The 25,756-nt window shown below is 38.8% G+C and overlaps 1 protein-coding gene across 1 annotated transcript in view; it reads right to left on the reverse strand.

The window, feature by feature from the left end:
* GRIN3A (glutamate ionotropic receptor NMDA type subunit 3A) overlaps nucleotides 1-25,756 on the reverse strand; it is a 183,594-nt gene that overhangs the window by 124,442 nt on the left and 33,396 nt on the right. The window contains exon 2 of the mRNA XM_081573222.1: nucleotides 7,559-8,163. Within this exon, the coding sequence (XP_081429348.1) occupies nucleotides 7,559-8,163 (605 nt within the window). The remainder of the gene's footprint in view (nucleotides 1-7,558; nucleotides 8,164-25,756) is intronic.

Genomic DNA, 25,756 nt, shown 5'->3' on the forward strand with positions numbered 1-25,756 from the left:
GTCATCTTTGGATCTTGGGCACAACACATTGCCTGGCCAGACTAAGTGCTCAGTGATGTTTATGGGGCAAATGCAATTAAACACATGTCTTCTGCTCAAGTCAGACATGTGTCTCTTCAAGAGCACTTCTTCACTTTGCCAGAAGACTGGGGCTCAATCAGCCAGGAAGTATTTATATTTGTAGTTTATAGATTATTCAGAACATTGAAATTCCAATACATTTCCCCCTGAACAGTGGAGAGTATCAAAAATAGAAATAAATTCTATGAGAAACCTCTCTGATGATACGGAATTTAATAGGAATTGGAAATTACTAACTTTCAATCTTTAAAGCAGAGGGCCCCACATACTGTAATCACTGATTACATTGTTATTTAAAGCAGCTTACAAAACTCATCTTTTAAAATAGATTCCCATCAGCTAATGAAAACAGCAATTTAATAACATACTAAATCTACATACACATAAGTACATACATGAACCCCTGGGGTCTGTTTTTCCAATAAGCAAAACCACAGAGGAGAACTAGAGCCCTTGACTTTTTTTTTTTTGACTTTTTTCCCAAGAGGAGAAAAATGCTAATCTATGCTTGAGTCATGTTTTAATATATCTCTTGGGCTATGTGTGTGTGATGTGATGGTATCACTAGGTCAAAAAAATTAGACATATAGACATAGTGCTCTGTTTTCCTGCTTTCATGTGGCACAACTGGCAAGCTGGTACTTTTTTCTTTCTGTGTTTTTCTCCTACGTGGTAGTTAGATCTGTTCCATACTCTTACATTGTTTTCCTTTCCCTTCATTTTTTGGTATAAACCTTGACTCTTCTCCATAATGATGGCCTATGCCCAACCCTTAGATGGCTCCTCATTGCTTTGTGTAATATCCCATCTTAATTCCTTCCAGTTCTCTAGATCTGGCTCCAGCCCTAGTCCATGTGCTAATATCCCTTCCCTTAGCATAGCCCTGTGACACTACGTAGTATTTATCAGTTGAGACTCCATCTGAGAGGTCACAGGGACTAGAGTTTGAAGTTGCCCTGGTAAAGATCTGGAATTCAGAGGACACCTGCAATGCGAGGGTGCTCCATTGCTTTTGTGTCCGACTCTTTGTGACCCCATGGCCTGTAGCCTGCCAGGCTCCTCTGTCCATAGAATCTTCCAGGTAAGAATACTGGAGTGGGTTGCCATTTCCTACTTCAGAGGATCTTTCTGACCCAGTGATTGAACCTGTTTCTCCTGCAATTTCTGCAATGGCAGGCAGATTCTTTACCACTGAGATCCCTGGGAAGCCCTGCAACACTGCCCTCTTCTCTCTCTCTTTTTTTTTTTTTGAAATATTTCCAAATTTTATAGTAGATGCATACAAAGTAACAAGTCAACAGAGAATATGATCACAATTTCCATTCAGGCAAATAAAAGCTTGGAAGCTCTCCTAATTTGGGAAATTTCCAGTTTAAAACCTGCAGGGAGCTAGATTAAGCAAACTTAAGCTGTATTCTTCAAAACAGGGTCTTGAGGGAATACATATCTTTCACTGTTCCTTATATTTGAGGCCCTCATGACTTAACATTTTAGACTCAGCTCTTGCCATGACTTAAGTGACGCAGAGGGAGGGGCAAATTCAATGGATTGAGCCAAATTAGTTCAGTGACAGGAGTTCCTACTGGAAACACAGACCTTAACTGTTGGTCCTCAGGATTCACCAAAGCACATGTTTTCTAGAAGTACTGACTCCCTGTTAGTCTTGCAGAGGAAGTCAACTTGGGAGTAACAGCTGGACACAGCAGGTCACTCCACAGCAATGGGTTCTCCTTGGGGACCCAAGGAACCAGTGTTAACATCATCCAGCCCCTGGCTTCCAGGTTCAATGCAACTGCATTTCTTTTGAGTACATGTTCAAACACACAGGCTAACTAGTGTGAGTCTGTAGAGGTCCTCAGGACTTATACATGGGTAACCACACCTACTGATTTACATAGCTTTTGTCTGAAAGAAAAGGAATTATAAGGTAATGGGATCACAATTAAGGAAAGCTAATATTAATTATGAAAAAGCCTGGAACTTAGATTTAGACAGTTTAAATCTTCCCCTATAAAGTACTAACTGAATGACCTTAGGCATACCACTTAACTTTTCAATGTAGGAATTCCTTATAATTAAGGAAGTCAAAATTTCCAGAGATTAAATAGCTTGGCCAGGGTCATAATGCCAGTAAACTATTATAAAGGTGAATAGGAATACCCTAAATTAGAATTAGATCATGCCACCTCAAGTTTTTCTGGAACCCTTCTAGTATGCAGTAATGAGATGAGGACCATCATCAATTTATACCTTGGGACTTTTGAATGGGTATTTTGTTTTAGTCTTCTTTTCTGAAGCTTCCTAGTGCCTTGTAATAGCTAACACATAATGCAGTCTGATTAATACATGCAGAATCAATGAATAAATCAACATTTACAATTAGTGAAAGGCCAGTGAATCTTGGTATTGCTTGACCATCTAAGAATAAAGATGAGCATAGCCTGGGAGGGGAAAGAGTCTCTTTAGCACACAGAACCAATTTTCAAGGACAACTGAGGAGGGGCATAACAATGCCAGCTAGTATCAGAAGATAATCACTAGTAGAACGAGTGTGCTCTCAGTGAGGAATGATGACCAAATAGCTGGCTTCCCTGGTGGCTTTGTGGTAAAGAATTGTTCAGTCATGAAGTCATGTCCAACTCTTTGCAACCACATAGACTGCAGCATGCCAGCCTTCCCTGTCCTTCACTATCTTCTGGAGTTTGCTCAAACTCATATCCATTCAGTCAGTGATGCCAATCAGGAGATGTGGGTTCAATCCCTGGGTCAGGAAGATCCCCTGGAGAAGGAAATGGTAACCCACTCCAGTATTCTTGCCTGAGAAATCCCATGGACAGAGGATCCTGGCAGGCTACAGTCCATGGAGTTGCAAAAGAGTTGGACATGACTTAGTGACTAAACAACAATAACAACCACCAAACAGCTAGGTCAAAGAAAATGGATAAATAACATGGATAAGCGGAGGAGCGTATTGTCTCTTGGTAAAAGAACAAAAGAAGGGGGTCGTAAGCTTCCTGGAAGCAGGGCCCCTATTTTTTATTCTTTGTGTCTCCAGCATTAGCCAAGGTCCTAGCCTAATATTAGTAAGCTTCAGCATATGCTTGTGGATGAACAAATGAATTAATCACTTGATACAGAACTGAACTGCAGAAGCTATTCAAAGAAGAAAGATAAGATTCCATAGCCTGCTGAGAAGTTAGAATAGCTATCAGGACGATTAATTAACTAAAGAGTCAGGGACTTATGCCAAGGGGAACAAGGTATCAATCCATGTCTAGGCTCTTGGAATTATTAAAGGAAGGCTAACTCCTTTTGACCAGGTTATGAGTGACTCAAGGAGTTCTTTCTCTAGGAAGATAGATTCATTACCACCCAGGGCCTTCAGATAAGCATGGCAAATCCTAATTCTAGGAACAGCAGGCAAGTCCTTCAACTCCTCTTCATTTTCATGAGACTGGTGTTTAGAATGAGATAAGGGAATAAATGTGGGCAAAGCTAAAACCAATTTTGAGAAATAAAAACAATTTTTATATCTTTATGGTTTTCTAAAAATTACTTGTAAGGCTTATATGCTATAATACTTCATTTGGTTAATTTGTTACAAGATGGTGATTTTATAAATACGTCATGGCTAATGTTCTGGCTTTCAAGTGACATCCATTATGCATATAAAATGCAAACTCCTTAGCATCAAAGTCCTGTGTGGCATGCTATCAATTTAACAACTTTTCCAGAATCATGTCAGATTCTTTTCATAGGCAATGGATGTGCCAACTGTAATAAATTTCTTCAGATCCCTGTGAATTTGCAATGCCATTTCCTGTGCCTGTGAGTTTGCTGCAAACCAGAATACTTCTGTTCTTTTATCAAGATCCAATTCCAGTATTTCTTCCTCATCATCAACTCTCTGAGAAGAGTTCATTATTTCCTCCCTGTGTATCTGAATGTGTTTCTATTTTTAAGAATCACAGATCTCTTTGTTTTATACATTTACTTGCTTTACAACCTCATGCACTAGGCTGTACACTCCAAAATGGCAGGATACAGCCCTTTATTTTGTCTGCCTCACCCTAGCTCAACAAATAATCACTGACTTCCCTGGTGGCTCAGACGGTAAAGCGTCTGCCTACAATGCAGGAAACCTGGGTTCAATCCCTGGGTTGGGAAGATCTCCTGGAGAAGGATATGGAAACCCACTCCAGTATTCTTGCCTGGATAATCCCATGGACAGAGGAACCTGGTAGGCTACAGTCCATGGGGTCACAAAGAGTAGGACACGACTGACTTCACTTTCATACATGTATTGCATATGTATTGATGAAGTTATTGCCAAACAATATGTCAGATATCATTGCTTCAAAGTGATTTACATTTACTAAAAACAACTTGCAAATAAATGCTAAAGATCACAGTATGAACTTGGTCCCCAAGTGGTTTTTGTCTACATTTAGTGATGATGGATGTTTGCTCTGGCATGTGGGGACCCGGGAAGAATCAAATCCCTTTTACCCATAATTATGTCTATGTAGTCTGCCATGAGAAATGATTTTTTCCTAGTCTAAAGGCCTATGCTGAAAAAGTCATGTTTTTGGTGATTTCATTAACATTTTAAAATGTTAACAATTCTGTCAGCCTAAACTGAAAATGACTGTGTGAGAAATGAAAGCTTGCATAACTCTGGCACTTGCTATTCATGGCTCATTATGCTCATGACTTTCATTATGCAGTGAGGAAGTAGGGTCAGCCTCACAAAATTTAGGAACAATTAAGAAAATTACTGTATGCAGATGTGACTTATGGACTGAGAATAACGAATTTTCTAAAAAGACTATATTCAACAAAATAAATAAAGATGATGAAAAATCCACAGATGTTTTATAGCTTAAGGCAGCTTTTCAGTTATTCATTATAAGGACTCCTTCCAGGGCTTTGCCCATTTCCCTTGACCCTTTCCTGAACATTTTGAAACTTTTTCTTTGACTCTATTCCTCATGGAGTTTAAGAGGTCCTAAGGATATTTCCCGAAGTTTCTTTGAGTTCGTTTTCAAACACATCCATGGAGATGAAAATATTGTTGCTGACCCATATACACTGTGAATTGCTACCAGGCTCCCTAACCTCACAGTCTTCTTTTACAATTTTCAAAGTCTGTGGAATAAACATGTGGAAATAGCCACAGGGGCAGAGGTTATTCACTAACCTAACATTCTATTAAAAAAAAAAAAAAAGGAAAAAAAACAGATGGTATCTAGGTAAGTTTAAAAACTCTGTTTTTAATTTAGACAAAATTTTATTTGTCTATTAACCACTCATTATTCTTCTAGAGCAACAGATCATGTAGGGTGTAAATATAAAATCTCCATTTCTTCTATGTTAGTTTCAGTAAATGTCTATTAGGTAGCTTCTATACGCTAAGCATTAAACTAGATTGAATAATAGTGTCCCCATTTAATAGAATTTATATTTTAGCTCAGAAATCAGACACATAGACAAATAATGCTGATGCAATGGGCTAAGTACCATCACATAATTTCATGTACAAAGTGCCATTGGATAAACTAAAATTTGAGGAGCCAGAAAGATCAATTTTATTTTGATAAAATGAACCCCTGATATGTATACAACTGAAGTTAACAAATATTTCTCTCTGTAGCTTCTAAACATTTTTAGGCTCCAAACAGAATTACTTTTCTTGTGCTCTCCATTTTATATGAGACAGAAAGACATTAAATAACTTAATATAGTTTTCACAAGTGGATTTTCTGTCTACTGTTTAAGATTGTCCTTCTAAAATAATGATTATTTGAAATTATAGCTAAAGACTTTGCTTGTGTTTTTGTTATGAAGGAGGATGTTTCTTATCCAAGATAAAATCTTGAGTCTCAATTACATGCTAGTTCCAAAACAGTAGATTAAATCTGGATAGTGGCTATAAAATAAAACACGCATAGACTTTAATCTTGAAGCAATTCAAATACATTATAGGAAAAGTGGAAAGTTCAGATGATGATAGAACATTTAGTTTTATCATTAATAGATTCCTAGTAAGTGAATTTTAAATTATTTTATTTTATTAACAACCTTCTTTAGGGTGAAAGTGAAAGTGTTAGTCACTCGTGTCTGATTCTTTGTGACCCCATGGACTGTAGCCCACCAGGCTCCTCTGTCCATGGGAGGGTTGCCATTTCCTTTTCCAGGGGATCTTCCCAACCCAGGGATTGAACCCAAGTCTCCCGCATTGCAGGCAGACTCTTTGCTGACTGGCCACCAGGGAAGCTAGGCTGTGCTTAAACTGTGCCACATATACGACATTTAGCATGTTGCTTTGCACATAGTAGATGCTTAATGTGAAATTAAATGTAAAATGCTTGGGACCTTCTGACCTTTCCTCAAATGTTCATGTCTTTTAAAAGGCAAGACATGTGAGATTGCCCTGTGCTCTTCAACATAGTCAGATGATCCTGTTCCAAGAAGACTTCCTGAAAATGGGATCAGACTATAGCTAAGCCTTCACTTCTGAAACAGCAATGATTCTCTGATTTGACCTCTCTGATCACAGGTGGTCTTTTTCTGAAAACATTCTAGGCCCTTGTAAAATACCCTCTAAGGACTTCTTTTTCTGGGGATCATGAAAACCATGTCTATAGGACGGATTATTCTTTAACTTAAATAGGTTTTTTCATTCTAGCTTCTGAACCAGATTGAGAAACTGGAAAGAAAGGTGGCTAATCTTAAAAAGTGTATATATACACACACATATATGACATATATACACATATATATAACATAAAATTATATGTGCACATACTTTACTCTTGTAGAATTTAGTTCTGTCTATCTATTTATTTATCGTCGACTATCTATCCATCACAACTCTTCCATGGCTAGTAGGATCTATTATTATGTATTTTTTACATCAGTGGGTGTAGGACATAGGGAACTAAGGCTCAGAGAAGTTAAACCACTTGACCAAGTCATGCAAATAGCAGGTCACAGAGCTAAAATTGAAGCTCAGAAAGTCTGGCTCCAGGGTCTATGTCTTTGACCACTTCTCTATTCTCTCTAATGCATCATAACCTGGGAGTAGAGAGAAAAGTCTGTCTCCTCCTTGACTAAATTTTTTTTCTCTGGAAAGATTTAAAGAGATTTGTCTAAGTCTGTTGATACAGGAAAGAGTGAGCAGGGATGGAAACATTTGTTGTGCGTTTACTATGAGCTGAGCACATTGTTAGGAACTTCTTGTATATAATTTTGTGGTTTCTTGATCATATTAAGCTACATTCAATATTATCTTAGTTTACTAATTAGAAAACAGAGACTCAGAGTTTTTTTAAAAAAAAAAACTTGCCAAGAACACACAGCTAGTATGGGACTAAGCCACGGACTTAAAAACAGGATGGAGTTCCCCACTAAAGGAATATTTTACTTTCTGTCACAGTCCGATGAATGGGGATATAACCCAGGCCTTGCATCCTACCTTGATAAATATTGTCCTGATGTGAGATTTGCAGTTTCCACATCCATGCAGTTCATTGTGCTGGGAATGAGAGCAAGTTCTGGCTGGATCATGGTGGCTGTGGCTACAGCTCTTGCAACCAGTTCCATGGCATCTTGTACATAGTACTCAAAGACAGACTGTGTTGTTTTTCCATGAGCAATCAGCCCTAAGGGCAGACCTTCTGTCCTCAGTTTCTCAACATTCTGGGAATCCCCCAGTACCCAATGAAGTTCAGGGAGCGTTACCCCAAACTGGGTGGTAATTTCAAAAATCCGCCGGATACTTTCCATGTCGCAGCCAAACATCACCATTGTGGGTGTACTGTTCTTAATGTTCCCCAGCTGGAACTGCAGGAAGCTCAAGAGGTCCTCAGTGGAGGAGAGGTTGATGGTGATGTTGATGATAGAGCCCAGGTGGAACTTGGAATTATTCTGGGTAAGGAGGAGGAAGTCGGTGATGTTCCAGTCTTCCTGGCACAGCAACAAGCTAAAATTGTACCAGTTGTTCATGGTCAGGATTGAGACAGTGACATCAGCATCAGAACTTAATGAATTTTCTAAACTCAGTTGGAGGTGAAGGGGATTCTGTATTTAAAGATATGAAAAAGAAGAATTAGAACGTATTGGCCAAAGATTATAACATAGGGTACTTTTACTTTCTTGTGAGGCTTAATCTTTTATTTTTCCCTGTGATATTCGAGTGCCTCTGGGATAAAATTCACATAATTTGGAAAGCTGTGTTTCCTGTCTAATGGAATTGATTTCTTGCAACTGATTTCCTTATAATTTATGCTTAAAGTACTAGAGGCCGATGGTTCTTGGTATAAATGTCAAGGGTAACATGACTATACATTTAGTCTTAAATTTTTATCAGGCTTGCCTACTTCCTTACAGACAGTCCCCTTTAGGCACTCCATTTCTAGCTATCCCTGTTTGCAATTCATTTGTTAAATTTTCCTTTCAGGTGAAATAATTGAAAGAAATTACTTTTGCTTTCCTTTAAATCTTAAAACAGTGCAGATACTTGTATAAGGATGGTGTGGAAAAAAGATGCACTATAGTTTCCCAAACTTCTAGCTGCTGAGGAAGGCAATTGTTCTAATATATGTGGTACCATGGCCTGAATGTTTATGTTTCCTCCCAATTTTTATGTTGACATCCTAATGTGATGGTATTAGGAGATGGGACCTTTGGGATGTAATGAAGTCAGAACCCCTCATAAATGAGATTATGAGATTCATGCCTAAGAGGTTTAAGAGAGTTCCCTTACTCCTTCCGTCATGTGAAAACATGGAGAAGGAAATGGCAACCCACTCCAGTATTCTTGCCTGGAGAATCCCAGGGACAGAGGAGCCTGTTGAGCTGCCATCTATGGGGTCGTACAGAGTCGGGCACGACTGATGCTACTTAGCAGCAGCAGCAGCAGCAGCAGCATGTGAAAACACAGTGAGAAGCTGGCAGCCTGCAACCTGGAAGAGGATCCCAACAATGCTGGGACCCTGATCTTGAACTTCCACCCTCCAGGACGGTGAGAAATAAAATTCTATTGTTTACAAGCTACCCAGTCTATGGTATAGCAGTCTAAATACACTGACGTGTGTGTGCTTAGTTGCTCAACTGTATCTGACTTTTTGTAACCCCAGTAACTGTAGCCTGCCAGTCTCCTCCATCCGTGGGATTCTCCAGGCAAGAATACTGGAGTGGGTTGCCATTTCCTCTTTCAGGGGATCTTCCTGACCCAGGGATCAAACTCACATCTCCTTTGTCTTCTGCATTGCAGGCAGATTCTTTACCACTAAGCCACTGGGGAAGCACCCCAAATACACTAAGACATATGGAATAATTAACAATATACTCAATCAAAATTAAATACATAGTCTAACATTGAAGATTAGATTGCATTTCTATGTCTACTGAGACTGGATTCTCGCTGTGAAAGGTGAAATGTGTGCCATTTAAACACACATATATAACTTTCATCACAATTTCATCTCCTTATAGAACTCACCAACTCAATGAAAGGAGAGAATCTTATTTGAAAAATCACAAATTACTAATCATATAGGTGAAGTGGAAATAGTCCTCTAATGAGTAAATCTGTTCTCCTTGAGAGTAGGCATTTGACATATTTATCCTGTAACACTGACATTCTGAGAATGGTTAACATAATCCTTTATACAAGGTAGGTGTACAATAGATATGGGTCAAATTAAACTAAACACATTCACATTTTCAAGTTATCAGACTGTTGAACTGTTTTTGAGAACTTGTCAAACATTCAGGTTAATAATATACGTAGAAAAATGAGGACTTTCACAGTGAAGTTTCATGCCCTGGTACAAAACCAAAGTGTAGCTTTTCCTTACCCACCAAAAAGAGTGTTAAAAAAATCGTTTGAGCTGAACTTTGAATAATTTGAAGGGTTAAAAGGATTCTGATACGTGTAGAGTAAGGAGTGAAGATTCCAAAGGAATTTATGGGAGAAAAACTATGACCAAAGGCAGGAAATGAGAGTAATCATAATGGTAAGTAGGAGGGAGTCTTAAAATTTATTTTGAGAACTTGACTTTCGTCCCTCCAAATTAAGCTTGTGAGCAGGACTTGTAATGATAAAAGCAGAGCTTTTGGAGGATTGTCTATGGGTTGCATTCGAAAAGGAGAGGGAAAATAAGACCTCCAGGATTTCATTTAGATGCTAATGGTTTTAACTGGAAAGCAGTGTTGGTAATGATAGGAAGAATGATAAAAAAGGTTTCTTTTCAAATTAAAATTTAGGGACTTCCCTGGTGGTGCAATGGCTAAGACTCCCACTTACAATGCAGGGGGGTCAGGTTCAATTCCTGAGCAAGGAACTAGATCCCACAGGCTGCATCTAAGAGTTTTCACGCTGCGACTAAAGAGCCTGCATGCTGAAACTAAGACCCAGCACAGCCAAGTAAATAGAAAAAAAAAAAAAAAAAGTTAAAATTTATTGACAAGATCAGATATAAGAGACAGATAGAGAAAGGTGTCAGAAAACCAAGAGACAGTATCCAGTAGGTAGTTCCTGTTTCCGGGCTTGGGATGCCGTAGAGCCCTATAAGATAAAGGAACAGAAGCTTCACTTCCTTACTCCTACTATTGATGAATATAAACTACTCCGGAGGGTTCTCTCTGTCCTCCTCTTTTAACTTTCTTCTTTTCCTTCTTTCTGTTTATTTCCTCCTCTGCCTTAACCTTATTCCAGAATCAACGAACAATGGAAGGCAAGCTTTACATTTAGCTGACAGGAACAAATTATGCCCAACTGTTTTCTTGGCCTCAGTTCCCTATTCTGTTGCCAGTTTTCTTTCTAAAACATAAATATGACCATACCATTCTTCTGCACCTCTGGATCACCCATAAGACAAATATTAAAATCAACAGTATGGCTTAGGAGGCCATTCTTAGTCTTTAACTTCACCTCCAACACTCTGAGCACGCACCCCAAGACAAGTCATAGTGGGAAATTTATTTTTCTTGGATCAGAGTGAGCATTTTCACATCTAAACAAATTTGATATGCTGAATTTTCCACCTGGGAATGTATTTGCCTGTATTCATATTCATCTTTCAGAACTCAGCTCTTCCATCAGATTTCCAGAAAGTAGTTTATGTTCCATTTACTACTGTTTCTGCTGCTGATCTTTTTTTTTTTTTTTCCTCAGAATATTTTTGTGCTTTTATTTCCTGCAATGGTGAACTGGATTTTTGTTTATTTGATTGCTCCTCTGACTGCTGCCCAAGCAGAATTAATCATCTCATGTGTATGTCAGGTTGTCATTTTGTTCATCTCTCTATTACAGTTCTCTTCACACATACGTTAGCTATTTGGTTAAGTGTGAGACCCCCCAGGTTCAATTCCTGGGTCACAAAGATCCGCTGGAGAAGGGATAGGCTACCCACTCTAGTGTTCTTGGGCTTCCCTTGTGGCTCAGCTGGCAAAGAATCTGCCTGCAATGTGGGAGACCTGGGTTTGACCCCTAGGTTGGGAGGATCTCCTGGGGAAGGGAAAGGCTACCCACTCCAGTATTCTGGCCTGAAGAATTCCATGGCCTATACAGTCCATGGGGTCACAAAGAGTGTCCGACATGACTGAGCGACTCTCACTCACTTTCACTTTACCTCTCACACTAGAATGGAAGCTTCTTTAGGATGAGGACCATATCTCAACTATCTCTTCTAGCACAGTTCTTGGTTAACCAGTGATACTATTTATTAATTGGAATTTTCTTTTGTTCATCTCAAGTACTGACCTATGATCATAATCTTGTCACTGGAAGACTGAGAAGAAGACCATTTCCAGCAGAGCCTCAAAACCCAGTATTTTGCCCCCAGTTGGAATAAAGACCCATCCATACACTTCCTACAGAAGGATTCATTAAATTGGTATATGAGGATCAGGTTCCAATGGAGGCAGAATTGAAAATGTTCTCTTGCTAAATAGGAAAGCAACATTAGCTAATCACATTGAGCATTCAGTGTGCCAGGGAAACATATGCATTTGGCATGAGAGAGTGACAGAGGAACAAAATGAAGACACTGCGCCCCCCACACCCCCATGGATAATGATTAATCCATATAATCATAGTTATCCCTACAAACAATTCCATTAAGAAAGTACAGATGTGGAAGTTAATCCTTACACAAACTTAAGGAACACAACTCTTCAAATAAATCTTTATTAAATAATATAGAAACATCTAGTAATATTGTATTTATTCAGCAGCCTCAGATGCATCATCTCCTAATTTCTCTCCATAGAATAATAAAGGGAAAGGCATGTGTGTGTGTGAGTACACACATGACATAGATATGAAAACTTACATCAAAAAATTCTAGCCTAATAGGAAAACTTTAAGCAAAATCTGGGACAAAAATTAAACAAGACCTATCAAATGAAACAGAGACTCAAAATCTATGTCTTACATATAGTTTGCTGTTTTGCAAAAGAATAACCCATGGCCTGAAAGAAGGCATAATAAAAAAAATTAAATAAAAAAAATTCCACATTGTTTATTTCCTAAATCAGAGATCCAATAACACAACAACCCAAGAATCAGGAAGCCTCTCTCAACCATGTTGATAGTTACAGAAAACTGCCTTGTAAGTACATTCAGTTCAGTTTAGTTCAGTCGCTCAGTCATGTCCGACTCTTTGTGACCCCATGAATCGCAGCACGCCAGGCCTCCCTGTCCATCACCAACTCCCGGAGTTTACCCAAACTTATGTCCATCGAGTCAGTGATGCCATCCAGCCATCTCATCTTCTGTCGGTCCCTTCTCCTCCTGCCCCCAATCCTTCCCAGCATCAGGGTCTTTTCCAATGAGTCAACTCTTCGCATGGGGTGGCCAAAGTATTGGAGTTTCAGCTTCAACATCAGTCCTTCCAATGAGCACCCAGGACTGATCTCCTTTAGGATGGTCTGGTTGGATCTCCTTGCAGTCCAAGGGACTCTCAAGAGTCTTCTCCAACACCACAGTTCAAAAGCATCAATTCTTCGGCGCTCAGCTTTCTTCACAGTCCAACTCTCACATCCATACATGACTACTGGAAAAACCATAGCCTTGACTAGACGGACCTTTGTTGGCAAAGTAATGTCTCTGCTTTTTAATATGCTATCTAGGTTGGTCATTGGAGAAGGAAATGGCAACCCACTCCAGTATTCTTGCCTGGAGAATCCCAGGGACGGGGGAGCCTGGTGGGCTGCCGTCTATGGGGTCACACAGAGTCGGACACGACTGAAGCGACTTAGCAGCAGGTTGGTCATAACTTTCCTTCCAAGGAGTAAGCATCTTAATTTCATGGCTGCAATCACCATCTGAATTTTGCAATAAGGAGCTGATGATCTGAGCCACAGTTAGCTCCAAGTCTTGTTTTGCTGACTTTATACAGCTTCACCATCTTCGGATGCAAAGAATATAATCAATCTGATTTTGGTATTGACCATTTAGCTACATCCATGTGTAGAGTCATCTCCATGTGGACAGTTTTCTCTGTCCGTGTGTTGTTGGAAGAGGGTATTTTCTATGACCAGTGAGTTCTCTTGACAAAAGTCTGTTAGTCTTTGTTCTGCTTCATTTTGTACCCCAAGTCCAGACTTGCCTGTTACTCCAGGTATATCTTGACTTCCTACTTTTGCATTCCAATCCCCTATGATGAAAAGGACATCTTTTTTTTTTTTTTGGTGTTAGTTCTAGAAGTTCTTGTTAGTCTTCATAACACCGTTTAACTTCAGCTTCTTTGGTATCAGTGGTTGGGGCATAGACTTAGATTACTGTGATGTTGAATGGTTTGCCTTGGAAATGAACCGAGATCATTCTGTCGTTTTTGAGATTGCATCCAAGTACTGCATTTTGGACTCTCTTGTTGACTATGAGATTATTAGTTTAATGGAATAACTGGAAAACAAAGAAACAACCAACCAATTAACCATTTCTTCTAAAGGATTCTTGCCCACAGAAGTAGATATAATGGTCATCTGAATTAAATTCGCCCATTCCAGTCCATTTTAGTTCACTGATTCCTAAGATGCCAATGTTCACTCTTGCCATCTTCTGCTTGACCATGTCCATTTTATCTTGATTCAGGGACCTAACATTCCAGGTTCCTATGCAATATTGTTCTTTACAGCATCAGACTTTCACCACCAGACCCATCCACAACTGAGTGTCATTTTTCTTTGGCCCAGCTTCTTCATTTCTTTCTGGAGCTCTTAGTAATTGTCCTCCGCTCTTCCTCAGTAGCACATTGGACACCTTCTAACCTGTGGAGCTTACCTTCTGGTGTCATATCTTTTTGCCTTTTCATACTGTTCATGGGGTTCTCACAGCAAAAATACTGGAGTGATTTGCTAATCCCCCTCCAGTGGACTGTATTTTGTCAGAACACTTCACTATGACCCATCAGTCTTGGGTGGCCTGGCCTGGCATGGCTAGTAGCTTCATTGATTTATGCTAGGCCCTTTGCCATGACAAGGCTGTGATCCATGAAGGTGAGCAAAAGATTAAAATTCCACAAAACAAAAACCAGGCAAGAATGTTAAGAAAATTTGGAAAAATAAAAGTAATAGAGGAGCCATGCCTTAAGAGATATTAGAATATATCAGAAAATGCAATTTTTATATAACCATAATAATTAAAACAGGTAAGTACTAGAAAAAGGATTAACAGGTAAGTAAATAGAACAAACATTATTGTATATTGAGGTACACAGATTTAATATTCTAGTTTAATATATTTCATTTTGAAAGTTATAAGGGAATACTGAAGAAATACACATGAAGTGAGTTGAGAAAATAGATTATTTAGGAAAATAAGCATCATTTAAATCCTAATTTTATGACATATTAAAATTAAATCCCAGACCATTTAAGAGTTAAAAGTACAATGTTAAATCATTAAAAGATAGAGCAAATAGGTATGTCTTAGAAATCATAATGATAAAGAGAAATACATTAATATTATAATATACTTTATTTGTAGCATTAAACAGCTTTCATAAACAAAAAATAAAGGAAAGTTAGAGACAAGATAATTTTTGCAACATAAATCTAACAAAGAGTAAATGTTAACAAAAACATATAAAGAACATTTACTAATCAAACAGTAAATAGAAACCTTGACTGAGCATTCATTCAATACAGAAAATTAATTTTAAGCTCCAACTGTGAGCCATATTCTCTGTAAAAAATTTCCTGTTGTCTATACAGTGAGTGAGAGATAGACAATATACAGATGAGTAGAGAAATAAACATAATTATGCATTATGGAAATTACTGTAAATGAAACAAATAGGTGCAATGAGACTAAGAAAGGGGAAAGAGTGTAATAATTATGATCAGTAGGGTAGATGGATGCCAGTATTCACACTGTATGCACACTCTCTAACTGGGACTTTAGGAAAAAGTAAGGGATGTATATAAAATTGATTTATCACTATATATAGGTAAACATATATAATGATTAAAAAAAAACACACATTTAACTAAAAATGTGGTCCAATTTTGACCATCCATTCTTCTTTGACTAGGTGCTATGTAGTCCCAGATAAACGGATGGAGCTGCTACCTACTTCTATATTCCCTTGACTCTTCACTCACCTCTGTTGTAGTATCTACAGTGTTATTTCTCAGATCCTAAACTATCCTTGCTGGCTAGGTCTTCCTCAGTCAGCTGAGCTTTTCTCTCCTTCTCTGGGACAGTAAATCTAGTGGTTAGGGCTTAGTAGTCCTTACAACTTATCCTTAACACCTGGCCTCACTGTTTACCAGCTGTGTGGCCTTCTACGAGTCACTTAGTATCTCTGAGTCATAAATATCTCATCTCTAAAACAAGGAAAACATTACCTCCTACCTTATGGGTTCTTTTTAGGAATCAAATGTGAGAATCTGATAATGCATGGATTCTGATAACTGGCCCAGAGTGAGGGCCCAGTAAGTGACAGCTATTACAATTTTCTTAGAGTTAAGTCATTGTGTTGTACATGCTTGCTAAATTGACTGCAATATAATTTTTTTCTTCGCTATTGCTCTTTTTCCTTTCACTTTTCTATTTTAACTCAACAGCCCCTGCAATAGATATTTTTTACAAATACCAGTTATACCAACTTCTTAGTAGAAAAAGAGCAACTCCAGTCCAGGATGGGAGCAGCTATTTATTTGGAAGACAACATATTCACAGCAGAGCACACTCCCCACACAGCCAAAAAAAAAAATCAACCCAAAACACCCCAAACACAAAACTTCTTTCTTTGGTAACTAGCTCCAGTGTCACTTCACCTGTTAAGGAATCTGTGGCAACAGTTGCTGCAGATCCCCTATCAATCTTTGTTCTTCCCAAGAGCACAGATTCACCTATTTTGCAGATCAGTTGAAGTTTCAAAAACAGGATTGTCTGCAGGAAAGAGCTTGCCAGACGCTTTGAGATATTCTCTGACAGAAGAGGTAATGAAGCTGGGTTTGTCTTAAGAGTGGAGAAAAGATAGAAATTCTCTCAACTCTTTCCTGGGCAAGCAAATCCATTTAATTTTGACTTCGAGGCCAAAGCTCAGAAAGCTCAAATGAGCATCATATTTCCACTACTTTTAAGGGAGATGAAATTCCCTTCTATTCCTAAGTCTGCTGATTGCTAAAGATGTTCAAGGGGCCCAGAACTACTTTCTACACTGCTATTGCTTCTCCTCAAAGAGGTCGCAGGAGGCTTGCTGTGTCGCATTACTTCACCTCATTTGACCTATATTATATAGAAGTCTCTTCCTTTCTGGAAATTAAATCTTAGTCCTTTAGAAGCCCAGGCTTTTAAATAAATTAATGGGTTTTTTTTTCTTTTTTTTTATGGTTTCATTAGGGATTTGGGCAAACAAAAGGCACAGTCCCTGCCCAGAAATTGTAATCTAATAATAACAATACAAATGAAAAGCAAATACCTACCAATGGCCCTAGTACTTTTCGCATATTATTTTATCCTCACAATGACCTCGTGAGGTGATTACAATGATGAACCTTCTTTAACAGATGACAAAATTGAGGCTCAGAAAATAGTGAGTAATTTTCCCAAGCGTGCACCGCTACTAAGAAATAGAGCCTGGGTACAAAATACAAGTTTGTAAGACTTGAAAGCCCATGCTTTTGGCCAGCATGCCATATTGCTTCCTCCACTTGGTAAGAACAAAATGTGCAGTAGAGCCCTAATGTTTGTATATTTAAAATTTATAGCTTCACTTATTTGCAAGTAATCCTAAAGGCTCATGGAATCAAGTCATTTTTAAGATGTGTCATGGTGTAAGTTAGAATGACATACCCTCTGCAACTAGCACATGGAAGCCAGCAAGGGGGTCAAGTCTGTTGCCCAGTGTACACACAACTTAGACATTTTCTTCACTCATTCTCCCATTTGTAGGAACTCTTGAAAAATACAACTTTTATTTATTTATTTTTAAAATTTTTGGCCTCACCCCGTGGCGTGTGGGATGTTCGCAACCAGGGATCAAACTCACTTCCCTTGCATTGAAAGGTGGAGTCTTAACCACTGGACCACCACTGGGGAAGTCCCAAGACTTGTGTTTCTTCATTAACAACAATTTAACAGTGAAAACCAATGGTATAATTAATGCCATCAGTTTTGTGTTTAGTAAAATAAAGTTTGGAAAAGGTTGCTTAAAATTTTCTTTTAGATGCTACTGAATTTCATGGACAAAACTATAACCTAAAATGTGTGTGCTCAGTCACTCAGTCATGTCCAACTCTGCAACCCCACAGGCTATAGCCCACCAGGCCCCTCTGTCCAGGCTATTTCCCAGGCAAGAATACTGGAGTGGGTTGCCATTTCCTTCTCCAGGGGATCTTCCTGACCCTGGGATTGAACCCACGTCTCTTGCATCTCCTGCATTGGCAGACGGAGTCTATACCCGTAGTGCTACCTGGGAAGCCCCGTAATCTACAATGGTGTTCAATTATTATGTATGAGAGTGTCAACAAAGATCTTAGGATATATCCCTCAGGATTTTTGAGTGATATATGAAACCATATGTAAGAGAGTAGTAGAATACAATAAATGCTTCAGAAGGCAGGATTATGGATACATGCCACAGGTGGCATAATACTGCCATTTATGCTTGGCACGGTCTATTTCACTGCAGCAGTTTGAGGAAAGCCGGTCTTCTCTCACGGAAATAGAGAAGACACTGGTAGTTTTAGGAAGAAATGTTGGCACAAATACACTGTCTTCAAAAACAACTGGCTGATTTATTCATCCAACAAAGCAAGTGTTGAATGGTTATTATATGTCAGGCCATGGTTACAGAAATGCATGTCTTCAGGCAGAGGAAAACGCAGACACATGCATGCAGTGGGTACTCTTTGAACCAACTCAATCCTCTTTACCCTAGGCCAGTTTCCAAAAAGAGAAGTCGGGGCATAGCAGGTCAACTTGTAGCAATCACTCAAGCTTCCCGTGTTGGGCTTTTGATCACTTTTTTTCCATTTTAGTTCCATCTAATCATTGATACTCAACTCTTTCATCTATGTTCCACCCACTTCTACCTTTTGTTGTGGATGGTTGTACTTTGTTTCTTTCACCTGACCCCTGGTAATTTTGAAAGCCTTTGGCTGTCACTCACTCTCTGAGCTCTGTCCTCCCAGCCTGTGCATTCCAGATATACTCTGACTAGCTGCAATTTCTGGGGCTTAAAACTGTCAGTGGTATACCTGGGGGAGGAAGGACTTTGGTTAAAAGAATGTGGTTACAGAAGATGTGTAGTCATACGGTGTTTGAGAGAGCAATCAGCTCCAGCAAAATAGCCCAGTGTAGGAATATTGGCCCAGGTGGACCAGGGACAGGTAGTCATTGGAAATGTGGGCATTTAACGTCAGGGAAGACTAGTAGCAGGCAACAAGATCCTTGGTCTGGGATTCAGAAGGTCACTGCAACTACCAGGGGAGCCCAGAGGAGAGGACACAGTGGCTCTATCTGCAGTAACTCTGATCTTTGTTTGAAGTGAGGCTCTGCCATTTACTTGTTCTGTGAGATAGCCTCTGAAAATCATTTATCTTTGCAGAGCTTCATTTTACTTTTCTGTGCAACGAAAATGATGCCCCCTACCTTTCAAGGTTTGTGAGTATAAAATAACATAAAATATATAAAGCATCAGCACACAGTAAATGGTAAGTGGTAGCTTATAATGCTGCTGCTGCTGAGATTAGGAATACTATACTAACAGAGATGAAGTATAAGGGCTAGACTGGTGTTACATTCATTTTATTTAACGAAGAGTTGAGTATCTGTTTTGTGCCAGTCATTGAGTACTGACTAGTGGAACTACAGTAGTGAATAAGACCAATGTTACCTTTTCTTTTATGGACTTTAAAGTCTAGAGGGTACTATTATCAGCACCAAGACACAAGTCGAGGAGTAATTAAGACATAAAGCAGCAGACCAGTGACAAGAAATAGGGCCCAAAGTTTGAGTCAGGCTAAAAGGAATGGTGTTTGGTTTTTCGGTTTTAGTGAAAATGAAAGTTGCTCAGTCGTGTCCGACTCTTTGCGACCCCATGGACTATCCAGTCCTGGAATTTTCCAGGCCAGAATACCGGAGTGGGTAGCTGTTCCCTTCTCCAGGGGATCTTCCCAACCCAGCGGTGGAAATCAGGTCTCCTGCATTGCAGGCAGATTCTTTACCAGCTGAGCCACAAGGGAAGCCCAAGAATACTGGAGTGAGTAGCTTATGCCTTCTCCAGCAGATCTTCCTGACCCAGGAATCAAACTGAGATCTCCTGCATTGAAGGCGGATTCTTTATCAACTGAGCTATGAGGGAGTTTTAGATCATGAGACAAATATCTTCATATCCTTTTTTCCTGCATTTCAGACCAGCTCGGGGCACTGGGACAGACCAAGTTTACAGGTGACGACCACGGATGACTTAGAAGGGAGGGGAGGCTAGAAGAAGGCAGAATCTGACAATTAGGGGGGCTTCCTTACATACTCAACATGTAGTAACTATTTGTTAAAAGTTAGCCTTATTATTATCATTGGTATTGTTAGCAAAATTAGCCCCCTTCCTTTTACTGGCATAATTGATCCTTCTCTCATGACTCAGAACATTCTGATATCAACACCGGTGACTGTGCCTAACTGTGGGATCATGATGTGATCAGGGGCCATAGAGCCAGCTGGCTTCCATGTTGACTTAACCGTGTAGGCTGGAGCTCTTGAGCCTCTCTAGAAAGTGTACTTTTTCTCTTCTCTGCTACTGAGTCACGCTACCTACTATCCCTTTTTGTTCTGTCAGTGTGCCTACTTTCATGGACTCCTTGCAGCTTCTTTTTAATATACTTTTGAGCTAGAAAAACAACATAACTCTCATGTCACAATTTTGTATAAAATGAGAGTAGAATACTACCAAGACCTTTTTATAAGTAAATATTGAGGAGGCTGTGAACTGGATTTGTTATGAGGACTGTTCTGGGGAACTTGACTTCCGTTTCTTTAGCTGTGATAAGAGGATAATAATTAATAGTCAACCACCCACCTCTGAACAATGTGGAGATCACATGATGATATGCATGTGAAAGTGATTTATGAAGTAGAAAGCATTATAACAATAGGGAATTTTATGTATTTGCATATCTGTTTTCTAGAAAGTAGGGGGCAGGCAGGCTCCATAAGCTGGATGGAGGTAAAAGGAGGCATTTCTGGAGTGGGATATTCAAGTGAAATAACATTTTCAAATTCTATGCCAACTTTTTCATCTTCATATTACAGAGGATAAGGCTATTTGTCACATTTCAAGAACTTTTGGAATAAAGATGTTGGTTTAAGAGTGATTTGTTTTCCACATTCAGGTTTTAGTCAAATTAAGCAGTATTTGAATGAACCTGCATATTTATATGTATCAGAGGCAGATAATTTATAAGACAGTTAAAATTTATCAAAGTATTCAAGCTACTGTTATAGACACTCTCTTCTGGGAACAAATTATAGCATATTTTATTATAATGGAAACTATTGAAATGTGTGCCACATAATTAAACTGTCTAGCAAGCAAGTTAAATTTCCTATGGAAATTTGATTATTTTATGTCAATGTAGCTTGAAACTATTATTAAGAGATGGCTTATGTCACATGCTAATTTGCTTTATTGTCCTAAGAATGAAAAGTCAGCTAAATGTTGATTATTTCTACTTTAAAATACCCTCCAGAACTGACACTACAGTTGACATAACCTTTTTTCTCAATTCCATAAGCCATTTTAAAACTGATACAAGTACATGTTCTGTACATTTAAACTATGGTTCAAATAATTGTGGTATAACATAGCTTTCATATATTCTGGTTTAATATTCCAGATTAATTTTCATAATATCATAAAATTTATAAAATCAATTAAGTGGCATAACGGCTTCTTATTTCATTTGAATATTTTGAAAAATTAGATGGATTCACATTTATTGCTTGCTACCTGACACTGACCAGTTTAACACGAGAAATAGTATTGTTCTTGTTTAGTCACTAAGTTGTGTCTGACTCTTTTTTGCCCTCAAGGACTGTAGCCTGCCAGGCTCCTCTGTCTATGGGATTCTCCAGGTAAGAATACTGGAGTGGGTTGCCATTTCCTTTTTCAGGGGATCTTCCCAACCCAGGGATTGAACCTCCCTCTCCTGCATTGGGAGGCAGATTCTGTACCACTGAGCCACCAGGGAAGCCCAGAAATAGTATTAGCAAGGCCTTAAATAGTATCTAATTAAATTTCCATTTTAGCACCTTATTTCAAAACTTGTGATTTATTCATTATAATTAAGGTTTGCTGCAATACATTTTATTTCACTTGCATTAATAAGCACACATTAGCATAATTAATTCTTTTTACCTTTCAAATCCTGTTTCAAAGTAGGAAGGCATTAGAAATTGAATTTAGTTCCAAAGTCTCTGGTCACAGAGGGAGTACTTTCTTGTGAATTAAGAATCATACTCTTACAAGCAGTTCTGGTGATTTCAGGTCCAAAATGATGAATTCTGAATGAACAGGCCTATGTTGACTCAGGATGGTCTGTGTGAGCATTGTCAGTTATTGCAAATTTATTGCAAAATGATCTATTTGGTTAATTTTCAAATTTAAGATTTGGATTGTATCTGGCCCTGTTGTGAACTCACTTGTCACATCATTGCCTGCATCCACTCAAGGTCAGTAATAACCAAATAAGGCAGAAACATTAAGTTTGAATGTCCACCAAAAGTCAATTATTGCACTTATGATTTTATCATTTGGTTAGTAAGGGACCTTAAAGCTCAGTTAATTCAAACTCCTGTACAGTTTACAGAATGCCATGTATTAAGGGGCAAGAGTGAGTTAAAGGTCCTTTTCTTTCTATTTGCAAAGCTAATCCTTTGTTTAATTGAGGTGGTCTGTCTTCCTTAGAGTCTTTTGTGAATATGACTAGATTTTAATATTCATGAATATCTACTTGTGTTTAAGTTTATTTTAAAGGAATGATTCAGGCTCAGCCCAGACTTGAACACTTAATATCTCTCTATAGTCTTTAAGTCACAAATAATTGCCCTTTATGAGAGAGGTATAAAGAGTACACTGATTAATGAATTCAGTAAGTTTTCTTCTCCACTGTGACAAACATATACAAGCATATCATGTCTTGAAACAGAAACTTTAATTACTAACATGCCTAGTGCTAAAAAGAATTAAATCAAATAAAATAGATTTTCTGGTTTTCCATCCAACTTACTATATGCCCTGGAATATAGTATAGAAATATCTTTCTGGAATTACTGTCCATATATATTTATTCTGTTAGCATTAGTGAGAAGAACCACCAACGATCATCATTGCTTTCTAAGTCAGTCCTGGAAGCATAGACCCAGAAAGAGGTCAGGGACCTCGAGAGGTCTTTATTTTTTCCAGAATAAAAGAGAATTGATAACCCAGCCTTTATAACCTAGTCTAGCATCTCAAAGTGCTTAATTCACAATGTTGGTGATTTTCTCTCTCCCTCTGCCTGAGTCCTGGATGATCCTGGAGAGTTCTGATATCCTGCCTCTTGCCATTCTTTCCAGATTATGCAAGATCCATCAGAGCTGACTGTTACCTCTTTGTTTTCTAGCCATCATCCTTATCTCCCTTGAGGTGTTATCTTGTCCTGTTTATTCAATTGTCTAAATATATCTTTCCTTTGATCTTGGGAGTCAACTCCAAAACGCTGGAATTTCCTAATTGCTCCACCTCTCTTGCCACTACGTCCATGGGTCATTTTCTTTGCTCAGAACCTTTACCTCTCTTTCTGCATCACTAACTCCCCATCAGCTTCCAAGACTGTGCTCAGGTTTCTTTTCCCCAGTTAAACATTCTTATTTGCCTCACTTTCAAGCTGCAGTACTTGCCTCTTTTATCTGTGCCCCACCATACTCTGTACATCTGCCTCTCTTTATTACAAGGCATAATCATTAATTTACTCATCTCTCTCTTTCCCTGGACTATCTGGGGGCTAGAGATGTCCCCTTTTATAGTGAAATCCTGAGTAATGTTGCCCAGAAAATAAGAGACTCACAGAGAAGAACTGTTGGTTGAATGAATAAATGGTGATGTGTGGTTTAGATTTAGACAGAGAGGTCTGACCTTTACCCGAGATGTGTGTCTATTTTTTATGAGTCATTTTCCTTCCTGTATGACTAATATGGTGTCTCTCTAGAGCCAAGAATGATTATTATCTGCTTTCCCATAAAATCTTATCCTTCCAGATGACACAAATCTTCCCTGATGTCAATCAGAAAAGTGGCACCTGAATGCCAAAAGGATTGACAGAATTGCTCAAGTGCATATATGCCCCAGGCACTGTTTAGAAATACAAGTGAATCCATATATGCACAAACTTGGTGTGTGTCAGTCAACTTCTTTACACTAAAGATGGTTGTGGGGAAATATTTATTGTGCCTTATAAATTATTTATAATTGAATTTGTTTAAATGTTCAACAGTGATGCATTTAAAACATAACTCAATATACAAAAGTATCAATACTGAGGCAATCTTTCAGTTATCTAGAGTGATAACAATGTCTGTTATCTAGAGTGTGGTGCCATTACAGAGCTGGAGAAATGACTTTGAAATCGCCATGATGAACCTAAAATGGGGTTCTAACAAAGTAGCTGGAAATGACAATAAATAAAGGCTCTGTTAAGGTAAAGAAGAGGACATTGGAAGATGACAGAAGTCTTACTAGGATTTTAAACCTTAAAATAACACACCTATTATTACTACACATAACAGAAAGTATCTTGGCATTTTGCATGAAAGAGAAAGTACATTTCTGTTTACTTGAGTTTAGAGACTAAACTTGGTTTGGAGGATGCTGGAGGGGAACAAGGACATCTGAACACTCTCCCCTCTCCTTACCCTGCATTAGTCTAGTTTGCCTCTTACTGTAGGTAGTGGAAGCATGAAAATGCTTACCCTTCCTCAAGGAAATAAAGCGCAGATTGCTATGAGTTAAAGTAAGGTAGATTCAGAATTGGTACCTGGTAATTGTACCTGAAGTGTACAATTAGTGGCAATTTCCAATTAGAGAAATGATGAGGGAGTTTCTTCTTTCCTCTCTCTCACCTCCCTAATGATCTTGTTTTGGAATTTGCTCCAGCAGTTTTTCTCTCCCTTGGGGTCTCCTATAAACTTACAAATGTCCTTAGTATCATCCACTTTCTTTCTCCAGCTACCATTTCAGCTTCTACTCCTTTTCTGCAGCACAAGTATAGACATATCAATATTTCACATCTCTTTCCGCATTTTCCATTTTCTCACCCAATAAGGCTTTTGAATTCACCACCACAACTTTTTTTAAAAAAGTATTTATATATTTATTTGGCTGCATCAGTTCTCAGTTGCAGCGTGCGGAATCTTCGATCTTAGTTGTGGCATGAAGGTTCTTTAATTGGGACATGTGGGATCTTTTAGTTGTGGCAAACAGGATCTTTTTAGTTGTGACATCTAAACATTTAGTTGTGGCATGTGAGATCTAGTTCCCTGACCAAGAATTGAACCCAGGCCCCCTACATTGGCAGTGTGGAGTCTTAGCCACTGGACCATCACAGAAGTCCCAACCACAACTGTTGCTGAAGCAGACAGTGAACAAATACTGCTGAAGTGAAAGGTTGATTTTCATTCTCCAGGTGACTCACCTGTAAATACCATTCAACACAGTTGTTCACTCCCTCTTGAAACACTTCATCCTGTAGGCTTCTCAATTCCATAGATAGGCCTTGTTTTCTTATCTCACTGGTTTATTAGTCTATCACTTCTCTAATTTCGATGTCCCTGGTTCTGTCCTTGCCTCTTGTTTTCTTTTCTACACTCTAGCCTACTAATTTTAAGTACCATGTGCGTGCTAAGTTGCTTCAGTCGTGTCTGACTCTTTGCGACCCTGTGGACTGTAGCCCGCCAGGCTCCTCTGTCCATAGGATTCTCCAGGAAAGAATACTGGAGTGGGTCGCTGGGCCCCCTCCAGGGGATCTTCCTGATCCAGGGATTGAACCTGTATTTCTTATGTTTTCTGCATTGGCAGTCCGGTTCTTTACCACTAACGCTACCTGGGAAGCCCTTAAGTATCATGTATACACTTTATTCACTAACCTGGGCCTTGAGTATTTGACTGCCTTCTTGATA

This window comes from Giraffa tippelskirchi, chromosome 1 (genome assembly GCF_054371585.1).
Source record: "Giraffa tippelskirchi isolate mGirTip1 chromosome 1, T2T-mGirTip1v1.2.pri, whole genome shotgun sequence".
In the NCBI taxonomy this organism is placed as follows: domain Eukaryota; kingdom Metazoa; phylum Chordata; class Mammalia; order Artiodactyla; family Giraffidae; genus Giraffa; species Giraffa tippelskirchi.